This window comes from Eulemur rufifrons, chromosome 7 (assembly GCF_041146395.1).
Source record: "Eulemur rufifrons isolate Redbay chromosome 7, OSU_ERuf_1, whole genome shotgun sequence".
NCBI classification, from domain to species: domain Eukaryota; kingdom Metazoa; phylum Chordata; class Mammalia; order Primates; family Lemuridae; genus Eulemur; species Eulemur rufifrons.
The window spans coordinates 273,165,010-273,188,577 of record NC_090989.1 but is presented as its reverse complement, the minus strand read 5'-3'; the positions used below and the strand labels follow the sequence as shown (position 1 = coordinate 273,188,577).

The following is a 23,568-nucleotide window of genomic DNA, read 5'->3' as shown; positions in this document are numbered from 1 at the left end:
AGGAGATTCAGGTGGATCTTAAGAGAGGAAGTTGTGTTTGAATTGAGATTTGAAGACTGAGTAGAAATTTGTATGAAAGAAAAAGACATCTTTAGCAGATTGCAAGTGGTTCACTATTTCTCAAAGGCAAAGCTTGGTAGTGGTGGGGGTGGAGGATGGGTTGAAAGAGAGTAGGAAATGACAGGAGATTAAACTTTTGTCTATTTGTCTACTGTTGTATCTACAACACCTAGAACAGTGCCTGGCACGTGGTAGACACTCAGTTAATACTTGATGAATAAACAGAATGAGTGAATGAAGGATAGACAGGGCCAGACCATGAAGGCCTTGATGTGCCATGTAAATCCATATATCCACTGAAGAATATTGAACAAGAGGTAACATTGGACTTGCTTCTTAGAAAAATCACTTTGCCAGAAGGCTGGTGGATAGAGAGTGAGCTCTGGCAAGGAGACCAGTGAGAAGAATATTGTAACAGTCTAAGCAAGAGAAGTTAAAAGCCTGATCTAAGGCATTGATGTTGGCATTAACAATGGTGCTGGAGAGGAGGGAACCAACTGAACAGAAATTTGGAAGATAAAGTCTATGGGACTAGAAGCATTGCTTGTATGTATGGTGTAAGAGAGTACATAGTGGCGGGGGAGAGAGAAATGACTCCATGTATCTTTCTGGCTTGGGCACATAAGAGATAAACCATTGACTAGATAAAGAATACAGGTAGATAAGCAAGTTGGAGGGAGATGAGGATGATGTTAGAATCTAAACATGTTGATTTGGAAGTGACTGTGGGACATTCAGATAGAGATGTCTGATAGACATTTGCATACACATTGTGTGTCACACTCAAGAAATCTAAACAAGCATGTTCTTGTGCTATTTTGTAGGAAAATAGAACAAAGCCTCATAGCTTTAATTTTATTTTAAAATAGCTATTGTATACCCCAATTATTATTTTTGCAGCTATAACAATTTCTACTTTAAATTAATTTTTTAGGTACATTTCAATATTTTTTTGCTTGAAAGTAAAATTTTTAAAGTTAGCCATCTTGGTCAAAAGGTAACTGATCTTAGCCTTTATCTTATTGTGGCTCACTTGTTTCAATAAGTGTTTGTACAGTGCCAGATGTTTTATGTCTTAAAAGATATTTTAAGCACATTACACCAAGTATCATGTTAAGTTCATGGAAAAACAAATTAGACTAAAGTTTGAATGTTAATAAGTGATCAGAGAGGGGCTTGTTCAGAAAAAGGCCCTGAGTATATTGAGGTTTAAACATGAACAATGAATATTTAATGCAGTCTGGAAAGCTCTGTGTGTTTTTCAGTACATTTTTGTTATAAAGCCTACATTCAATATAGGGCATAATCTACAGTCCTGGTCTTCTAATTATTAATTAGATATCAACTGTAGTAGTCAAATGAATGAAAAAAAGCCCACTTTTTTCCAGCAGTTGATAATCTTTATGAACATTAACATGTCACAGTGAGTTGCTGTCGATCAAATGTGTTATTGTCCCTAAACCATGTTTCAGACTCCTCTTATTTCATTTTATTAAATCACTTTTAAACCAGTTTGGAATTTTTTAAGTAAATATTTTAAAATTTTGTTATTGATAGTATTAGAAGATCATTTATTTTGTTTCTTCTGAGAGATTCCTCCCAAATCTGAAATTGTATATATACTAATAGTATAAATAATCAAGTTCATGTAAATGTAATATTTGGTATCAAGATTTTTATTTATTCATTGCTTCTTGGCCTTTTGGCTAAGAAAACAAGTGAAGATTTTTATTTATTCAACAAATTATGTGCAGGGTTTGTTGAATAAATAAATACCTTGATACTAAATATAGCATTTATATACTGGTACTTTAATAAACCTTGAGCGAGATAAAGGATAAATAAGACAATGGTTCTCATTCCAAAGGAGCTTCTGGTCTAGTAAGGGCCCTAAGAAATATATATAAATAGTTATAATACAAAGTAAAAATTGACTCATATCACAAAATATAGAATAAAGATAAGATGTTAAGGGGAGTAAGAAGCTGAGAGACATCACTTACAGCTGGAAAAATCAGACCTGAATTCATTGAGAAGGTAGCTTTTGACCCCATCTTTGAAGAAAGGGAAAGATTGAGACACACAGAAGTGGAAAAGGTGGGAAACGACTTTACAGAACAGGAAAGAGCAAGATTAACATCACAGAGATGTGCTCACTCAAGATGTCAAGTGGAAGAGGAGTGGGGGCAGGTGAGTCTGGTAAGTCCTGTTGGGGTCGCATCACAGAGAGCCTTAAGGGCAAGAGAGATGATTTGGGTTTTCCGTACTAAGCAATTTTTAAGCAGGAGAAGGATCAGCACTGTGTTGTGGCACCAGTGCAATGAATAGAAATAAGGAGAGAGAGATTAGAAGCAGAGCAAAAACTACCAGGAGCCAAAATTAGTGTAATAATAGTGAGAATGGAGAGAATATTGAAAGAATGGAGAAAGTCAGAATGGTGATGTGCCATGATAGTGGTGTTTCTGTGCATAATTCTCTAGAAATTTGTGATTTTTGCGTTAACACATGCATACAAATCTAAAGGTAGTTTGTATTTCTAAGTTGGATTTACGGACATGCTCAGTCCTAGGGTTCCTTCTCAGGTCCACACTGTCTCCCTGTGCTTACCATTCTTCCTTTGTTGCAGGCTGCAGGAATCTGCTTTCCTGTGCTTCAGAAGTTGCTACCACCCACTGTATCCCATGGGATTTTTATTCCTCCATAAGCCTTGCTGCTGAGTGTCAAGCAGTGTTCCCATACCCATGTTCTTTCTGTGCTGCTGAAAATAAATCCAAGGGCCCTTTATCTTTCAAAAGTTTTAAAAACTATTAGTCTTTATAAGGAGGCCTTTGAGGATTACAATGGATTTGGGGAAATTGAAAGCTTATATAATTGGCAAACTTTTCCACAAACAGGGTTCAATTATAGTCATACTTGTTTTATTTTTCTAGTTAATTGCTCTGACCCTCTTATGACTTTAGTTAGCATAAAGTCTAGTACTCTCCTGTTTAGGCAATCCTTTCTCCCACAGTTAGTTATTAATTGTCCAGTAATTCTCGGGATCAGTCCTCTTGTGATGCTAGCTATAAGGGGAATGTGATTCTGATCAGTTCACTTATACTGTTGTTTCTCACTGCTCTGTGGAATTGGTGGATTGAAGCTTGGTCCCTGAGCAACCTGATGAAGGATGCTTGCTCACTGCTGTGATGAGGCTTTAACTGGTCCAAATCCTTGCAGAGGCAGCCATGATTCTTTGAGGGAGGATGAACCCACTTCCTTAGTGCCAGGTTCTTTCATGGATGCTCTAAATTGGGGCTCCTAAGGTATAGGTCTTAACAATCAGCTCCTTCACTTTGTATGTGCAGCCACATCTCAGCTCCAGGAGTACTTATTGAGGACATTTTGTAGAGTCTTTTCACTAACAACCCCGCAATTTTCCTCTCTCCCCAAAGGTGAGACACCTTTCTTTACTCAAAATGCAAAAGGTCTTATTAAACCCTTCTTTTAGGGCAATGGGAACTGTTCACTCTATACTTAACTAAGGGAAATCTAACTTAAATGATTCTTCACACAGTCAAGAGGATCTGCTTCAAGGTTATTTTTTATCTCTGCCCAAATGGCAAAGCAATTGCAAACTTCTCTTGCTAAAGAAGAAAGAAACCATAAATTTAGTCTCTATTTAAACATCTCTCTCATAGGACATTTTACTATACTTAAAAAGTTTTAAAACCTTATAAGCATATAGTGTCTTCTGGTCTATAGTGTGACTTCCTTCTGAGATGAAAATATACAACGTGGCAAATACTACTGACATTATTACTACCACCATCAACTCTAGAATGAACAGATTTATTGACTGTTTACTATATGCCAGACTAAATGCTTCATATGTACCATCTTGTAAGGATAAAATAACAATTGAAGCGGCATATTCTTTTATAGATGAAGAAACTGAGACTCAATTTGCCCCAAAACATACAACTAGTAAGTGGCAGAAACAAGCTCAAATCAGTATCTAACTATCCTGCATTCAGTAGGCCCCAGTGTTTGTCAATTGATTAACTGAACCACTGCTTATTTTCTAAATAAGCCTGGTAACTATCCTTTAAGTTTAGCTGTCATGCAGGCAGATTCTTAGCATTAAAAAAATTATCTTTTGAGTGACCAAGATAATATCATCAGTAATAAGTCATGGGTATCATGTACCCCCTAATATGAATATGATCAGTTGAGAAAGGTATGTGATAGTGTTAGTCAAAATTCATAACCTCATTCTAATTGTGACAGGTCCAAATTGAGGGCCATTTTACAAAATACCTGACCAGTACTTTTTAAAAGGTTCAAGGTCATAAGAGACAAGGAAAGACCGAGAAACTGTCAGATTGGAGGAAGCTAAGGAGACATGATGAGTAAATGCAAGATACTATCCTAGATTGGATTTTGGAGCAGAAAAAGGACACTAGTAGGAAAATTAGGGAAATAGGAATAGTTAATAGTGTTATACTAATGTTAATTTCTCAGTTTTGATAAATATGTCATGGCTATGTAAGAAGTTAAATGTTAGGGCAGTTGGGTGAAGGGTATATGAGAACTCTATATTATCTTTGTAACTCTTTTTTAAATCTAATATTATTTCAAAATAAAAAGTTAGTAGAACTGTTATTTGGAGTAGGCATTCAAGGGAAAATAGTATTATTATCTTATTATGAGGGCAAAGTTGGGCCTAGTGACAATTCTTAGCTTTAAGTCCAGAAGGGAAATCAAGATAAGGACATAAACTTACTTTGTTGACATGAGGACCTGCCATTTTAGATGTGTAACATTGTGGTTCAAACATACAAATTCTTACCCTGTTTTAATATTCTTTTTTTCTGAAGTTTTAAAAGAGGAGCTTCTAAAACTCATGTTAGTAGACTTATACTGAAACAGCAAGACTCTTGTTCCCACAGAGAAGGCTTTGTCTTCCTCTGTGTCCCTTGAAAGAAAATTAAATCAGCATGACTTTTTCCATCTCAGATATTTTTTTTCATAGCAAGAAATATGTTTCCTAGAGGATAGAGAGAAATATGGGATGGTTCAGCTTTTTTTCTCCCAGGATATGATTTCAACTCAAAATACCTAAATTTGTCAATGCCAGACAAATTTGGAGAGAGATTTGGATTTCAAGTTTCTTTAGCTTTCCTGTTAAAAAAAAGGGACATAAGTGCTTCATGATTATTTTGACATTTGAAGTATATAGACCTAGTTTTACAATCAGGAATTCTATTATTATGGCTCTGTATAGGTTAAATGAATTATCTGGTATGATATATTTCACATGTTTCAACAATTGGGTTTTTCAGGCTTGTACCTGTTTGCAGTAAGTTTCCAGGGAATGTTAATTATTAATATCTGTAAAGTCATTTACAATTAAGAGTATCATTTTCTCCTATACGTTTTCTTGTTTGATTCTAACAACTCTAAGAGTTAGGTAAGATGTTTATCCATCAAATTACAGATGAGAAGTAATAATCAAAAAGGTTACATGATAAGCCCAAGCTTGGATGGGTATTAACTACCAAAATGAAGAGAGTTAATTCAAAGTTTTAGCGGCCAAGTTACTTAGCAACATGGCATAACTAATAAACGGCAGAACTTAGATTTGAGCCCAGATCTCTCTGGCTCCAAGGCTCTTCCCACTGTACCCTGAAATAGAATGGGCAAGATTAGATATGGCAGTCTGAGTGTCTTAGTGTGAGTGCAGGGCTGGGTGTGGGTGAGCGTGATTCATCAATTTAGGTACTGGCCCATGGAGATATAAATCTAGAAATCAGATCTGGGTTACAATGAAAATAAATATTGCATAGAAGGCAGCAAGAAGTAACATGAGTGTACACAGATACACAGAGAATCATTTGATAGGAAAAGGCAGAAATTAGGACATTATAAATATTAAAGCTGAGCCCATGGTTTGAGATATCAGAACACCTGACTTGGGGTTTAAATGGCAAGTGTTGGATATGTAAAGAGTCTGAAAGTAAGTGTCATGGACCTAATCATTGGGGTAGGAAGTGGGGAGGCAGGGCAACTGGGACCAGGAGCCAGGCATTAAGAAACTAGGGACAATAGTTGTAATTTAGTCATTAAGAATATAGGGGACTGGTCGGGCATGGTGGCCCACACCTGTAATCCTAGCACTTTGGGAGGCCAAGATGGGAGGATCGCTTAAAGCCAAGAGTTTGAGATCAACCTGGACAATAGTGAGACCTTGTCTCTAGAAAAAAATTAAAAAAAAATATTAACCACGCATGGTGGTGCATGCCTGTAGTCCCAGCTACTTAGGAGGCTGAGGCAGCAGGATTGTCTGAGCCAAGGAGTTTGAGGTTGCAGTGAGCTATGATGACATTACTGTATTCCAGCCTGGGCGACAGAGCCCAACTCTGTCTCAAAACAAACAAACAAACAAGAATATAGGGGACTAAGGTCAAAAGAACCAGTAACAAATGGGATTTGATGACAGACCACTGAGGTTGATTGTCTTAAGTCCTATCTTCTTAAGTCAGGATTGATACCAAATTAAGGATTCAGCACTAAGCCGGAGGTTGAAATTAATCAGCTTCACCAGTCAGGGTTAGGGAAATTTAAGAAAACAGTGAAATAAGTACAGTGATATTTTTTCCAGTTAATCTACTACAGTGGTTCTCTAATTATGGTCCTTGGACCAGCATTATCAGCATAACTTGGGAATTGGCTAGAAATACAAATTCCAGGCCCCAACCCCAGACCTATTGAATCAAAAACTCTGGGATGGCAGTATGCTAAAGTTTCAGAACTACTGATCTAGTGGACAATATGCTGTCCCCAAAAAACCTAACGGCAGCTTATATGCAGGTGGAAACCAAAACTTAAAAAAGAAGAGGCTTGTTTGAGGCTTTCCAACCTCTATTCTTTGTTTATATGAGGATTAGATAAGCAAAAGAGGCCCTTTTGGCAGGTCACAATAGAATATTGGGGTTAAGCACCATGGATTTTTCTTTGCAGGCTATTACTTTTTTTTTCCCCCGTCTGCTCTTCTCTGTCCTACTTTAAAGAACAAACCCGATGGATTACTGTCTTACAAGGTTGATTGGCCTATCCTGATCATGGGCCAGTCATTAAATGTCTCATTTTGATCACCTAGAATGAATATCCTATTTCTAAGATTCTAAGGAGTTTATTTAAATGTGACATAAAGTATCAAGATTAAGTGCATGGCAAATGTTAAATGGAGCAAAAGGAAAACAAATATTGCACTTAGAAGTCATCAAGAGTAATGAAGAAAGCACATATAGATTTTAGAGCCAGATCATGCAATCATTAAACAAAGTTTGTGTGCCTGTCATACGCCAGGCACTGTGCTAGGCACTAGGAATATAGCAGTGGAAAAAACAAATAAAAACTCCTGATTTAGAATTGATATTCTAGATGAGAAGAGAGATAATAAATAAAAAAAGAAAATATATAGTATATTAAATAGGAGGAGATAGTATAATTTTAGATAGTGTGGCAAGCTAAGGCCTTGTTGAGAATATGACATTTGAATAAAGAACAAAAAGACACACAGGAGCATACCATGTGGATCCCATGGAAGGGTATTTCCAGTAGAGAGAGCAGCAAGTAGAACCTCTGGTGCAGGCAGATGCCTAACGTCCTTGAGCAACAGCAAGGTCAGTGTGGCTGCAGTGCTGTACACTGGGAGCGGGGCTTAGGAGAGTAACCCCCGTAAAGCAAAATATATACACAGATATTCAGCATACCATTCTTTCAACTTATCTGTATTTTCAAATTTTCTTTTGCAAAAACACTGTAGGGAAGTAAAGCTATAGTAATTTAGATAGTGTGGTATTGGTTCGGGATACAAAATAAATAAATAGAACAAAAAAGACAGTCCAGAAATAACCTGTGTGTATAAAGACATTTGGTATATGATAGGGGAGGTACTAAAGCTTAGGAGCAAAAGGATGGACTTATCAATGGATTGTACTAGAGCTTTGGTTATCTATAAGGAAGAAAATGAGATTGGACCTTTAACTTATATCATCTGCAAAAATAAATTTCAGGTGGATTAAAGACCTAAATGTGAAAGGCAAAGTGTAATACTTTTAGGAAAGCATCTTAATGACTTTGGGGTAGGGACGGATTTCTTTAACAATAATGTTAATATAGTAGCAATATTTATATAGTTTTTACTATGTGCCAGGCACTGCTCTATGTAAGTGTTTAACACATATTAACTAAATTAATCTTCACAACAAACCTATGATATACGATGGCTGTCCGGAAAGTATCCAACCATTGTTAATGTAATAAATGTCTCTGTTTTTCATATTACATGGAATATGACATATAATATGGCTGGATACTTTCAAGACAGTCCTTGTATGTTCTCCATTTTATAACTGAGGACCCTGAAGCGTAAAGAGATTAAGTAATTTGCTTAAGATCATGTGACTAGATGATAAAGCCAGGATTTGAATCCAGGTATTCTAGCTCCAGAGTTCTACTCTTAACTGTTTTACTAAACTACTCTCTAAAATATAAAAACAAAAAAGCCATAAAGGAAAATATTGATAAATTCAACTATATTAAAATTAAGAACATCTGTTTGTCAAATGACTTTTTAAAGAAAGTATAATGCAATAAAAACACAAGTCACAAACTGGGAGAAAATAATTATAGCACATGACACTGACAAAGAGTTGCTTTTCCAGAAATATATAGAGAACTTCTACAAATCAATGTCAAAAATACTTGGGCAGACTCTTCATAGAAGAGGAAACTCACATGACCAATAACTGTGAAAATACATTCCATGCTCAGTAATCAGAAGAATGCAATTTACAACCATGATGTGGTACCATTTCAAGCAGCCAGATTGGCAGAAATTTTAAAGCTGATGGTATCAACTGTTCACGAGGATGTAGAGCAATGAGACTATCATTCTGTTGCTGATAGGAGGGTAAATTGTTACCACCACATCGGAAAACAAGCATTGCCGCCGGGTGTGGTGGTGCATGCCTGTAGTTCTGGCTACTTGGGAGGCTGAGGCAGGAGGATTGCTTGAGCCCAAGAGTTTGAGGTTGTAGTACTCTATGTTCGCTTCTCTGAATAGTCACTGTACCTAACCCTTGGCGACACAGTGAGACTCTGTCTCTAAAAAACCAAAAATAAAACAAAACAAAAAGTTGGACATTGCCTAGTAAAACTGATCACACACAAACCCTGTTACGTAGAAGTTCCATTTCTTAGTATATATCCTAGAGAAAACTATGCTTATGTATACCAGAAGACACATACAGAAGGTTTACAGAAGCATTATTAACAATAGCTAAAATATGAAACAACCCAAATGTTTAGGAGAATGATTAAATGAATAATGTTATATTCATGTGATGAATGTAAAAATGAATTGACTACAACTATACAAATTTACATTAATAAATCTTTTTTTTTTTTTTTTTTTGAGACAGAGTCTCACTCTGTTGTCTGGGCTAGAGTGCCATGGCATCAGCCTAGCTCACAGCAACCTCAAACTCCTGGGCTCAAGCAATCCTACTGCCTCAGCCTCCCGAGTAGCTGGGACTACAGGCAAGCGCCACCATGCCCAGCTAATTTTTCTCTATATATTTTTAGCTGTCCATATAATTTCTTTCTATTTTTAGTAGAGACGGGGTCTCACTCTTGCTCATGCTGGTCTCAAACTCCTGAGCTCAAGCAATCCACCCGCCTCTGCCTCCCAGAGTGCTAGGATTACAGGCATGAGCCACCGCGCCCAGCCACATTAATAAATCTTAAAAACATAATACTGTATTGAGGGGGGAAAACAAGTCAAAGAATACCTAATGATTTTTATTAATATAAGTTTAAGAGCAGGTAAAACTACATGATATAGTATTTAGTAATACATAGAGATGGCAAAGCTCCTGAAGAGCTAAAGAATGGTTAAGATAAAATGTAGTTGCTTCTGGGCAAGAGAAGAAGATGCTTTTGAGGAGAGCTATTCAAGGGGCTTCAAATGTCTTGGTAGAGGGTGTCAAAGTGTTGATTTTATCATCTGTCTTTAAATTGCATTGTTTTTAATTTTATGTACTTCTGTATGAATGGTATGTTTCACAATTTTAAAATGAAGATTATCAATAAAGTTGTTAGGGAAAAGAAAAAAAAAACTTTATAAGGAAATTGACTGGAATAGGAATATTTGCAAATTGTGCTAGATACACCTAGGAAACTAGAGCTCCCAAGTCTAAAAATGTATTGAGACAGATCAGAAACAATGTCTCATTTCTTTGGCAATTACATTTTTAAAACTCTCTTTCATTAGAGGAGAGAGATTTAAATAACTGACAATTGAGCCAGGAGAGGGTTAACATAAAAAGCTTCTTCTGGGAGTGTTGCAAGTCTATTAAAATGAATACATAAAAGCCTTTTTACCTGCTTTTATTAAGTGCATAGAGGTAATCTGCAATATAGGAGAGAAAGAGAAAACACTCTATTAGGAGACAAAAGACCTAGGTTTTAACTATGACTGCCATTTGGCTGTGTGACTTTGAAAATTGAGTCAGTTCATGTTGCTGAAGCTCTACCAATTGGGGATATTGATAATATTAATATTTTGTCATATATGGAGCTTCTACTATTTGGAAAGTGCTTAAATATAAATATGTAATTTTAATCTTCATAATGTTTTGAAATAGAGATTATTATTATTATTTTTCAAATGTGAATTAACTTGTTCAATACTCAAACAGCTTGAAAATGGTAAAGCCAACCAAGACTTATGAATGTCACAGATTTATTGTAAGGGCTACATTCAGTAATGTATATGTAAATATTATCCTGTGTGCTTTATTTATAACCCTGTAGTAGGAACTCAATAAATGTTAATATTGTCTTCTGGCCACTCCATCCCCTATAAGGTTCAGAACTCAAAGACTTAGAACTTGAGTATAAAAGACTTGGTCCTCAGCACTGTCAATATCAACATTTCAAGTTAAGCAGGTTTTTGTTTGCTGATCTGGAAACTGAGCCACCACTTACGCTGTCATTTCCCTGAGAAAATGAGTTCTCAATTATAGGTATTTTTGGAACAGCGCATGTACTCAAGTCAGGTATTTATAATTACCCTTTAACGAAGCAAATCTTATACAGTGGTTACAAAAGAATATAAATGTTAACATATCTGAGAAGCAATTTCTTTTTAAGATGATACCTCCACCTCATGTTTTAGCTCTACACTTTCTCTTCTCAAAATGACTTTTGAAATGCAGTAATCTATATCAAATAATGGAGTAATGGTGTGGGAATTCTTATGATCGTATTACTTTGGTTTTTTAAAAAAGTAAAGGAAGTGAAAAATAACTGTCTTAGTTGAATTAAGTTAACCTTTGCAAGTTGTATCTCTGGAAATGTGACACGTTGGATTTTTTTGCCTTTAAGTTTGACATCTCACCTTCCAATAAACTTTTAAGTTTGATTTTGGTAATATCAGTTGTCAAAAAAGTAGTTTGGACTTAAGCAATGCTCTTTTTGAGTATTAAGAATTCCTGTGCACTGCTGCCACAAACTTCTACAGTCTAGACCACTGAGGCAGCCACAGTTATTGCTGACACTGAACACAGGGGCAGAAGCTGCATGGAGACTATACCACTGCACCAACTCAGAAACAGAGTCAGCACACCCTTCCCAACCAGGACCTAACAGACCTATAAATTAGAACATTTCATTCAATAGCTACAGAATTCACATTCTTTTCAATAGCACATGGAACATTCTCCAGGATAGACCACATGTAAGGCCACAAAACAAGTCTCAACAAATTTAAAAGAATTGAAATCATATCAAGTATCTTTTTGGACCACAATGGAATAAAACTAGAAATCAATAACAAGAGGAACTTTCCAAACTGTACAAATACATAGAAAGTAAACAGCATGCCCCTGAATGATCAATGGATGGGTCAAGGAAGCAATTAAGATGGAAATTAAAAAATTTCTTAGAACAAATGAAAATATAGATACAACATACTAAAACCTATGGGATACAGTAAAAGCAGTATTAAGAGAGAGTTTATAGCAATAAATGTCTATATCAAAAAAGTAAAAAGATTTCAAATAAACAACCTAATGATGCATCTCAATGAACTAGAAAAGCAAGAACAAACAAAACTCAAAATCAGTAGAAGGAAAGAAACAATAAATATCAGAAAAGAAATAAATGAAATTGAGACTAAAAAGCAATACAAAAGATCAACAGAAAGAAAATTTGTCTTTTTGAAAAGATAAAGAAAATTGACAAACCATTAGCTAAACTAACCAAGAAAAAAAGAGAAAAGACTCACATAAATAAAATTAGAAGCTAAAAAGGGGACATTGCAACTGATACTACAGAAATACAAAAGATCATTAGAGGCTATTACAAACAACTGTATGCCAACAAATCAGAAAACTCAGTGAAAATGGGTAAATCTTGGACACATACAACCTACCAAGATGGAACCAAGAAGAAATAGAAAACCTGAACAGACCAGTTATGAGTAACAAGATTGAATCTTTAATAAAAAGTTTCCCATCAAAGAAAAGCCCAGGACCCCTGGCTTCCCTGCTAAGTTCTCCCAAACGTTTAAAGAACTAATACCAATTCTTCTCAAACTCTTCAGGAAGTTGAAGAGGAAGAAATTCTTCTGAACTCAATTTACAAGTCCAGCATTACCCTAAGGCCAAAACCACAAAAAGAGACAACAGCAGAAGGATAACTATTGGCCAATATTGCTGGTGAACATAGATGCAAAAATCCTTGGCAAAATACTAGCAAACTGAATCCAGCAGCACATTAAAAAGATCATTCACCATGATCACGTGGGATTTATCCGAAGGATACAAGGGTGGTTCAACATATGCAAATCAGTACATTACATTGACACATTATATCAACAAAATGAAGAACAAAAACCATATGTTCATTTTAATAGATGCAGAAAAACATTGGAAAAAATCAATATTTCAGCTGGGCACAGTGGCTCATGCCTGTAATCCCAGCACTTTGGGAGGCCGAGGTGGGAGAATCACATGAGTCCAGGAGTTCAAGGTTGCAGTGAGCTATAATTGCACCACTGCACGCCCACTCCAGCATGGGCAACAGAGTGAGATCCTATCTCTAAAAAAATAAAAAATTAAAAAAATTTAATAATCTCTTCATGATAAAACTTTCAACAAGTTAGGTATAGAAGGAACATACTTCAGCATGATAAAGGCCATATGTGACAGATCCACAGCCAACATTATACTGAATGGGGAAAATATGAAAGCTTTCCCTTTAATATTGGAATAAGACAAGGATGCCCTCTTTCACCACTTTTCTTCAACATAGTACTGGAAGTCCTAGCCAGAGTATTAGGCAAGAGAAAGAAAGGGCATAAAAATTGGGAAAGAAGAAATCAGATTGTCCCTGTTTGTAGATGACATGATCCTTCATATAGAAAACCCTAAAAGCTCCACAAGAAAGCTGCTAAAACTGATAAACAAATTCAATAAGGTTATAGGGTACAAAATCAACACAATCAATAATGTTTCTATATACCAACAATGAGCTAGTGGAAAAAGAAATAAAGAAAGCAATCCCATTTATAATAGCTACATAAAAACCCCAGATTCCCAGGAATAAATTTAACCAAAGAGGTAAAAAATCTCTACAAGGAAAACTATACAACACTGATGAAAGAAATTGACGAGGACACACAAAAATGGAAAGATGTTCCATGTTTATGAATTGGAAGAGTTAATATTGTGAAAAATGACCATACTACCAAAAGTAACCTACAGATTCAATGCCATCCCTATCAAAATACCAATGACATTCTTCACAGAAATAGAAAAAATAATTCTAAAATTCTATGGAACCACAAAAGACTTTGAATAGCCAAAGAATCCTGAGCATGAAGAAAAAAGTTAGAGGCATCACACTACCAGACCTCAAAATTTACTACAAAGCCACAGTAACCCAAACACCATGGCAATGGCATAAAAACAGACACATAGACCAATGGAACAGAATAGAAAAGGCAAAAATAAGCCCATGTGTTTACAACCAGCTGATCTTTAGTAGATGCCAAGAACACATATTGGGGAAAGGATACCCTCTTCAATAAATGGTGCTGGGAAAACTGGACATCCATATGCAGAAAAATGAAACTAGACCTCTCACCATATATAAAAATCAATTCAAAATGGATTAAAGACTTAAATGTAAGATCCAAAACTATGAAACTACTAGCAGAAGACATAAGGGAAATGGTTCAGCATTACTCTGGGCAAAGATTTTTATGGAGAAGACCTCAAAAGCACAGGCAACAAAAGCAAAAATAAACAAATGGGATTATATGAAGCTAAAACGTTTTTGCATAGCAAAGGAAACAGTCAACAGAGTGAAAAGACAACCTGTATAATGGGAAAAATGTTTGCAAACTATTCATCCAACAAGGGATTAATATCTACGATGTACAAGGACCAAACAAAAAAACCAAATAATTTAAAAAATGGACAAAAGATCTGAATAGACATTTCTCAAAAGAACACATAAAAATGGCCAACAGGTACATAAAAAAATACTCAATATTGCTAATCATTAGGGAAATACAAATCAAAACCACAATGAGATATCATCTTACCCCAGTTAGAAGGGCTGTTATCAAAAAAACAAAAAGTAACAAATGCTGGCAAGGATGTTAAGAAATGGGGACTCTTATATGCTGTTGGTGGGAATGTAAATTAGTACAGCCATTATGGAAAACAGTAAGGGGGTGCCTCAAAAACTAAAAACAGAACTACCATATGGTGTAGCAATCTCATTACTGGGTATATATCCAAAGGAAAGGAAAGCAGTATGCCAAAGAGATATCTGCACTCCCATGTTTATTGTAGCACTATTCACAATAGCCAAGATATGGAATCAACCTAACTGTCCATCAGTAGATGAATGGATAAAGAAAATGTGTGTGTGGGGGAGGGGGTGTGCGTGTGCACGCGTGTGCCCACACATTTGTATATGTGCAATGGAACACTAACCATAAAAAAGTATGAAATTCTGTCATTTGTGGCAACATGGATGAGTGTGGAGGACAGTATATTGAGTGAAATAAGCCAGGCACATAAAGGTAAATACCTCATGCTCTCACTTATATGTAGAAGATAAAAAAAGTTGATTTCGTAGAAGTAGAGTGTAGACAGACTAGTGGTTACTAGAGGCAAAAAACATAAGGGGGAGGGGAGGATAACTAAAGGTTGGTTAACAGATACAAAAGTATTTATGTGTTGAAATATCACACTGTACCCCATAAATATGTACAATTATTATGTGTAAATTAAAAATAATAATAAAAGTAAAAAAAAGCCACTCAGCAATGGGCTGATAGTCAAGGCATGGTGAACCCCTGCCATTAAAGTGTAAAAGCAGCCAGCCACAGACAATACATAAATGAATGGCTGTGTTCCAGTAAAATTTATTGAAAGTTTGTGGCAGGCAGGATTTGGCTCTATTGTTCAGATTAATCATTATGACTGATGGAGTGTTGTACTCATGGGAAAGTTTTCCAGAGGCTAAGACATTGTGTCAATGAGAGGTTGTTACTGTTTCAAGACAATTCTCTAAAGGTCTCTTGTGCTTCTGCAAGCAGAGGCACTGGCTGACTTTGTTCTGGACTATTTATTCAAACAGTCTTGGAAAATGAAGATAATATCTTCCTCTGGAGTAAAGGACAGATTTACTGATTGTCCAGTATAATAAAAATTAAGCCTCCCTCCTAGGCAAAGATCATTTGGGCTCGCTGACCATTATAAAAGATCTGGATTCTCTGAGTTGGGGGTTCTTCTTCTGTAACAACTCACCTTATATACAAGCATTTCAGGCCCTCTTTGCATTACCCTTGGGAGTTGAAGTTTGAGGACATGGTACAAATGCTGATCCTCTAACTACTGGTATTGCTGTGGGGAATAAACTGTCCTCTGTCTCTGAGGGGAAAAAAAAGAATTTCTGTCTGAATATGGATTTCCTCTAAACATATTTTAGACTATTTGCCCTCAAAAATACAAGGAATGTTTAGAATAATAGCCCAATGTTTTCAACAATAAAGCTATCCTTTTTTCCTCCAGAAAAGAAGCTTTGCTCATTGCATAATGATCTTTTCCATGACTGTAGAAGGACAGAGGAACACTAAATGCAGAGAATCTTTTGCCAAAATGTCCAATTATTGAGTTTTTTAATAAGAAAAAGGAGAAAGTATTATTTTCATTACCTCTACAAAACTATGAACCAAACATGAAATTAAGAGTTGTTAACAACTTTTACTTTTTTACCTCATATAAAAACTTTTTCTAGTGGAAAAAACTTTTTCTAGCTACCTTTTAAATTTTAATATATTGAGAGCTTATGATCAGCAATTTTCTGTTTATTTAAGACTATTTTAATTAGTATTCTAAGACTTTTCTGAAACTAAATTGGTTGTAGTTACTAAAAATGAGGTGGAAGAAGAAAATTAATATACTTTATTGTCTATTTTTTCTGTTTCTTATTCTTTCCATGTCAGACTGCCAACATGTATTATTGTCTGGGGAAGAGGAATGAGGAAAAAGCAAGGTCTTGAATGACTTAAATGAATTATTTCTCCTAATTAGAACTATGTATATCTTTTTAGTTGTTCTGTGACTGCTTGAGTTAAAGTTGATAATACGATATTTAAAGATATACATCCACACATAATTTATATCTTGTAAATCTTAGAAAGAAAATAGATAATGTTCTTGATAACAAAAAACATGCCAAGACATTTGGCAATTTAAAAATAAATCATTAGTTAGTTGGTAAAAAGCATGTCGGGTCTGCCTGGCTTTGATCTCACCTGATGTAGAATTTTGCAGACCCTTTCCCTTCTCAATTTTAAAATTTTCTTTCCAAAAATTGTTTCTATCATATGTTCATAATGTACTCTCTTTTCTTATTATTAATACCAAATTAATAATTACTCCCTTAATTTTTTTGCCATTTTTTAGGTTCATTAACAAGATTTTAAAAGTAAATAACTTAGAATCTTCTTCCCTGTCTTGGCCTACTGGGAATTTTAACCTATTTTCCATACAATTCTCAGAAAATATTCAACATCTGGGATCATTGTCATCACCTTCGTAGTCTCTTTCATTTTTGAGTACTAAGTATATGCTGGCCACTGTGCTAAGCGCCTTGTCTATGCAATCTTTAATTCTTAGAATAACCCTACAAAGGTTGATATAATTGTCTTTATTTTAGAAGTGAGAATGCTAAGAACAAGTGCTTCGTACCAGCTAGTAACTAGCAGAGCTGGAATATTAACCAAGTTCTGTCTCCTTGGGCTGGGTTTTTTTTTTTTTTTTTTTTCCATAAACTCTGATACCTCCTTTCTTGTATTACACCCTTCCCACCTAATCAATGTGTTTATAAAATAATGGAAAGTCTGAAGATTCTCCACCCACTCTTCTTAAACAGAACCTTTTAAAAGACAATTTGGCCAGTATTTGTATGACATCAATATGTACCATATCTTGAGATGATACACCATTGAATTTCCTTTTGAAAAATCAACAATTCATGTCATAAAATATGTTATTTGTTTACATACATTTTAAGAAATACTTTTTTAAAAGTGTTAAAACTTTGAAATAGTTGTTCACACCCGTAAGTATGTAAATTCTATAACTAAGCATTGATACGATAAGAAAATCTGAGAATCCCATCTGGGATAATTTAAGAAATGTGTAGTATATGCATAGTTATGCTTAGTACAGCTTAGTTATACAATGCTTCTGCTTCCTTTATTCTATATTCTTCTTTCTCATGTAATTCTCTGTACTATATTAGTACTTTCCTAGTAACACATGTCTTTAAGAAGTGACACTGGATGAGCAAATTCTATCTTCAATTCTTTGTTAGCTGATCTCAGTAGAATAGATTTCTGATTTATATTCATAATCCAGTTCTGCATCTTTATTCTCCAGATATGAAGCTATGAGTCTTTGGTTCTTTCACTTCAGATCTATGGATAAGCATTTAAGTGGTCTGCCAGTAAGCCTTTTTTTGTTTCATCGCATTTATATCATTGACCTTTGCTTCAGAAAGCATGCAACAATCTTTAACAGAGAGAGCCCTTGAAAGGGAGTGTTGTAAAGCCTTTATTCTATAAAAGAAGTCACACAGACAAAGCTTTATATTTGCTGAGTGATTCAATTCTCCCCTCCCCCTTAAGAGATGGGGTCTCACTATGTTGCCCAGGCTATAGGGCAGTGGCTATTCATAGGCACAATCATAGCATACTGCAGCCTTAAACTCCTGGGCTCAAACAATCCCCCCACCTCAACCTCCCACATAGCTGGGACTATAGGCACTTGTCCCTGCCCCTGGCTAATTTATTTTATTTTATTAGAGAAGGGGGTCTCCCTGTGTTGCCCAGGCTGGTCTCGAACTCTGGCCTCAAGCGATCCTCCCACCTCAGCTTCCCGAGTAACTGGGATTACAGGCATGAGCTACTGAGCCCAGCTAATTTAATTCTTATACATGCAGAAATTGGCCTTGGGTCATGAGTAACATTGGTGGAAAAGCACTCCTCGTGCAGTCTCACAACCAAACTTCCCTACTTAATTCTATACTTTTTTTTTTAAAAAAGAGAGAAAAGTAGCTTCTTTCTTGTTGCTTTAAAATCTAGCAAGGAAAAACTAAAGCATGGTATCTAGACTCAGTCAACTACTTTATCAGAATTCATGAAGTCATTCATGGATTTTTTTTTTTCAATTAGCAGCCAGAGAGCAGATTCTCCAGAGAAAAAGATGCCTGCTTAAATCAGTCTTCTGAGTGCCCAGAGCAGAGTTATGAAGGGAAGGCTCACTTACAGGAATAGCAACTGCTTTGGGAATACTGGCTATATTATAGTTAGGAGATATTATTAAGTGATTTTTGTATTCTAAAGTAATATCTTTTTCTTGTGTGTGGTGGGTTAGGCAAACACTATTTGTAAAAGTAACTGTTTATCCTTTTGTATACTGAATAATCTAATATATTTAGAGGAATGAGGAGCAAGCATGTTGATCAACATTTTAAAAACCTTGGCAGTTGACTAAGGAAGTGTTGTTAGCCATTCTTTGAAAGGTACATTATACCCTTTGTAATTTTCAGATAGTATAGAGGGACTTAAATTGACTGGTTCCTTCTTGTTGAGTCATAAGATATTCCTGAACTTCATTTTTGATGAATACAGATTTTCTTTGCTAGATCTTTAAGTACCTTGGGGTATTCTTGTGTAAGGCTGTATATATGTATGTGTGTGGAGTTTCTTTCTTTTCTTTACTGCAAAGTTACTTAAAAGATATGCTTGGTAATGTAAATTTCTGTTGCTTTATTAAAAAACAATGCTCATCGTCTATACTATGATCAGTACAAATTTTAATTAGGCTTTAACTAAATATCAAAATATTTGGACTTGTATCTCTGAGAGCCTTTATTATCTTCAAGCAGTAAGATTTCTTAGCTTTTGTTAAGGAAGAAATTTACTGAAAGCACCTGAAATTTACTGGTGGTGAGAAAAGAGACTAATATTTACTCTGGGCAAGGCAGAAACAGCATCACTGGAGTTAGAGCCTATGTAGATGGTCAATTGTGATGCTTAGGATCTACAAAATGAAGCTTGATACCCAAGTGGATATCAAGTTATTTGGCAGACAAATTTTTTATACAAATTTAGAGTTAAACTAACAGGTAGGTAGCATGGTATAGAGGGAAAAGTCTGGCTTTGTGTAAATAAACCTTACTTACTAGCTGTGGACAATAACTTTAACCTCTCTGAATTCTCTCAATAATAAAATGAGGATTATGACCTCCACCTAGTAGAAATAGCTTGAGCATTAGAGAGAATATATATTTATTGGCATAGGCCCTCAATAAATGGTGGCTCATTGTTTTTATTATGATTATCATCATCATTATTTTTAGTCCTGCTTTCAGATGCCTCCATTTTACATTTTCGGTAAAATTATTTGTTAGCTAAGAAATTATATAACGCGATACAATAGACAGCTTTAAATAGGAATACAGAGATCGTCAGGTGATTTCTTAGAATACAAGGTTTTGAGATATGGTAAGTATATGCTATTTACATGAGCCTGGCTTTCTTTCTCTTCTGGGATGTCAGGCAGTAAAACTGTTAAACTAACCTAATTTTGTTCATTGTCTTTACTTTTATTTGCAGTTCTGGAAAATGCCAGTGCAAAGTGGGTGTCATTGGCTCTTCATGTGACCAATGCCAAGATGGCTATTTTGGCTTTAGCGAGAATGGCTGCTTTCCCTGCCAGTGCAATAATCGGTCCACCAGTTGTGATGCCCTCACAGGTACATACTTTCCTTAACTTTGTTATGTAATTATTCCACTGTTCTTTTCATTTTGAAATCTTTCAGCGATAAGTTGATTCTTCCAAATAGTTTGTAAGGGCTTTCTCTTCTGAGTAGGATGTAATAGATCACAGCAAACCAAACTCTTGCTACAACAACTTGAAAAAGTATACATGCCTAGGAAACATGGCGAGACCCTGTATATACCAAAATGGAAAAAAAAAAAAATAAAAAAAAACCAAACCAATTATCTGGGCATGGTGGTGCATCCTCCTAGCTACTCGGGAGGCTGAGGTGGAAGGATCACTTGAGCTTAGGAGTTTGAGGTTACAGTGAGCTATCTATGATCAGGCCACTACACTTCAGCCTGGGTGACAGGGTTTGAGACCCTATCTCTGGGGGGAAAAAAAGAGAGAAAGAGGGAAGAAAAAAGTATATAAATTTCAAAAATCATATTGGTTGGAGAGCTATGCAAGCAAGGAGAACTATATGGACTAACATGCCAGAAAGGGTAGAACTCTTCCTAGTTAAGCTGATAATCACCAGCCATTTTCTTTCCAGGGGCCATTTGCTGATTCTGGGCACAGGATAGGGAGCAGACTTGGCCCAAGCAAAGGAATGCCTCTTGAGGAAAGAGATGCAAGAGCTTTTGGCAGTCATTTGAGACTTGCATGATGGTTAGAAACTAGAGGAGCCCTGAGCACAAGGCCAGTTTTCCCACAGGACATTAGTTGACTATGCAGAAGATGGAAGGCTGGGTCAGAAAGGAGGAAAGAAATCTCTTTCAGTCTTGTGCTGAGGAGACAAAATTTCTTTAGAGAGGACCTTCTACAACATACAACCATCTCTCCCTCAAGATATCACCAGACTCCGAAGGTGTGTGGAGTGAGACCTAGGCTCAAACCACCAAAGACCAATACTGAATCTCTTGTAATCTTCTAGGGCTGGGGAGACACACAGGCTTGCTAGGCTCTCGAAAGCCTTAGAGGGCCAAGACCAAGAAATAGTGATGAACCAGAGGTGAGCTTACTCACATTAAAATTGCAGTCCATCCTCAATCTGCCTTAATTTCTGATTGGATTGAGTTGATCTTTTCATTAAGTCTACCTAACAGAGGAAAGGGGAAGCCCTCTCTGCTACTTTTATATACCATGTCTGGCATATAGTGAAAAATACTAGGCAATGCAGAGACAGGAAAGTGTGACCAATAATAAAGAGAAAAAATAAAGAATGGAAACAGACCCACAGATGATCCAGATGTTAGAGTTAGCATACAAAGACTTTAAAATAACTAAAATTAATATTTTAAGAAAATAGAGGAAAAGTCAGACAAAATAGGTGAAAAGAGGCAAAATTTCAGTAGAGAGTTGGAATCTAAAAAAAAAAATCAAATGAACAGTCTAGAATTGAAAAATACAAGATGTGAATTAATAACTCATTGCATGGATATAACAGCAGATTGTACACAGTGAAGACAAAGTTAGTAGACTCAAATATAGCACAGTTAAAAATATCCAAACTGAAGCATTTGGAGAAAATGCAATGGAAAGAACAGAACAGAAAAGACATGTGGGACACAGTCAAAAGATCTAATATAAATGTAATTCAGCCAGGAACAGTGGCTTACTCCTGTAACCCAAACATTTTGGAAGGCTGAGGCGGGAGGATTGCTTGAGGCCAGATGTTCAAGACCAGCCTGGGCAACAAAGCAAGACCCCATCTCTACAAAAATGAAAAACATTAGCTCGGCATGGTAGCATGTGCCTGTAGTCCCAGCTACTTGGGAGGTTGAGGCGGGAGTATTGCTTGAACCCAGGAATTCGAGGTTACAGTGAACTATGATCACATTACTGCACTCCAGCCTGGGCAACAGAGTGAGACTCTGTCTCTTAAAAAAAAAAAAAAAGTAATTGTAATTCGAGACCCAAAAAGAGAGGAAAGAGATTCTGGGTCAGAGCAATATCTGAAGAAATAATGGCCAAGAATTTTCTAAATTGGCGAAAGACATCACCCCACAGATGAAGAAAGCCCAGCAAACCCCAAGCAATATAAAACCAAGGAAAACCATATTTAGGCAAACTATTAAAACTAAAGTCAATTAACTTCTAATCTTCAGTATTCCTAAATATAAGGAGTAGGGATACTTCCTTGGAAACCTTTTATTCCCTGACCAAAAAATCAGGACACACTTAGCCTGACAAGTACAAGTGTTTTTATGAGGACAGGGTAGCAGAACATTTAAAATTGAAAGTACTCTGGAAAAGTCTCTATTGAAAGATTATTCTTCACTCTAATCCTCTACTCTATAGAGAAACAAATTGATTTAGAAGAAATTGTGTATTTTTTACTTTTATGTGATTTGGTCCCTCCCTACTAACAGTTTTATCTTGTGCAATTTTTTTTTCCTTTACATCTGTGATCCAGTCACACTGGCTTTTATTTCTAAAACAAGCTATGTTCCTTTGTCCCCGGGTTCTCGTACATGATCTTTCCTCTACCTAGAATGGTCTTTCTAATCCACCTCTATCCCCATTCTTGACCTCTTTGCCTTGGTTAAATCATATTCTTCTTCAAATCTTCAATTAAAGGGCACTTCATTAGAAAGCATTTCCTGATGGTCTAGGCTAAATGACGATTCTCCTATTATATGCTCTCACATATACTTGTATTTTTTTCATAGCACTTATGACAGTTTGTAGTTATATTTTTGTGGTTATGAGTCACACATGGCTTATTCACTACATTGTAAGTTCTGTGAGGGCAGGAATGATATCAGTTTGTTCACCACTGTATATACCATCTCTAGCATGTAGCTTAGCACATAATAAGTACTCACTAAATGTTTGTTGAAGAAATGAACGGAAAAACATACAAAGGAAAGACGATTTTCAGTACTGGCTAACAAGAGGAATGCTTCATCATACTGAGTCAATTTAAATTGTGCCCTCCATCTTTTACAGTAGCAGAAAGCAGTCTACACTGCTGGTTCTCACTTTTAATTTTTCTTACAGCAGTGAGGCAGCTCTCTTTACTGTCAAACAAATGCTGACCTGTCCTTGCTCAAGATAATTTAAGGCAAAAGAAATATTTTTCCATGGTTATGATTTCTTCAAG

The 23,568-nt window shown here is 35.9% G+C and overlaps 1 protein-coding gene across 1 annotated transcript in view; it reads left to right on the top strand.

The window, feature by feature from the left end:
- MEGF9 (multiple EGF like domains 9) overlaps positions 1-23,568 on the top strand; it is a 95,783-nt gene that overhangs the window by 53,710 nt on the left and 18,505 nt on the right. The window contains exon 3 of the mRNA XM_069476725.1: positions 20,315-20,454. Within this exon, the coding sequence (XP_069332826.1) occupies positions 20,315-20,454 (140 nt within the window). The remainder of the gene's footprint in view (positions 1-20,314; positions 20,455-23,568) is intronic.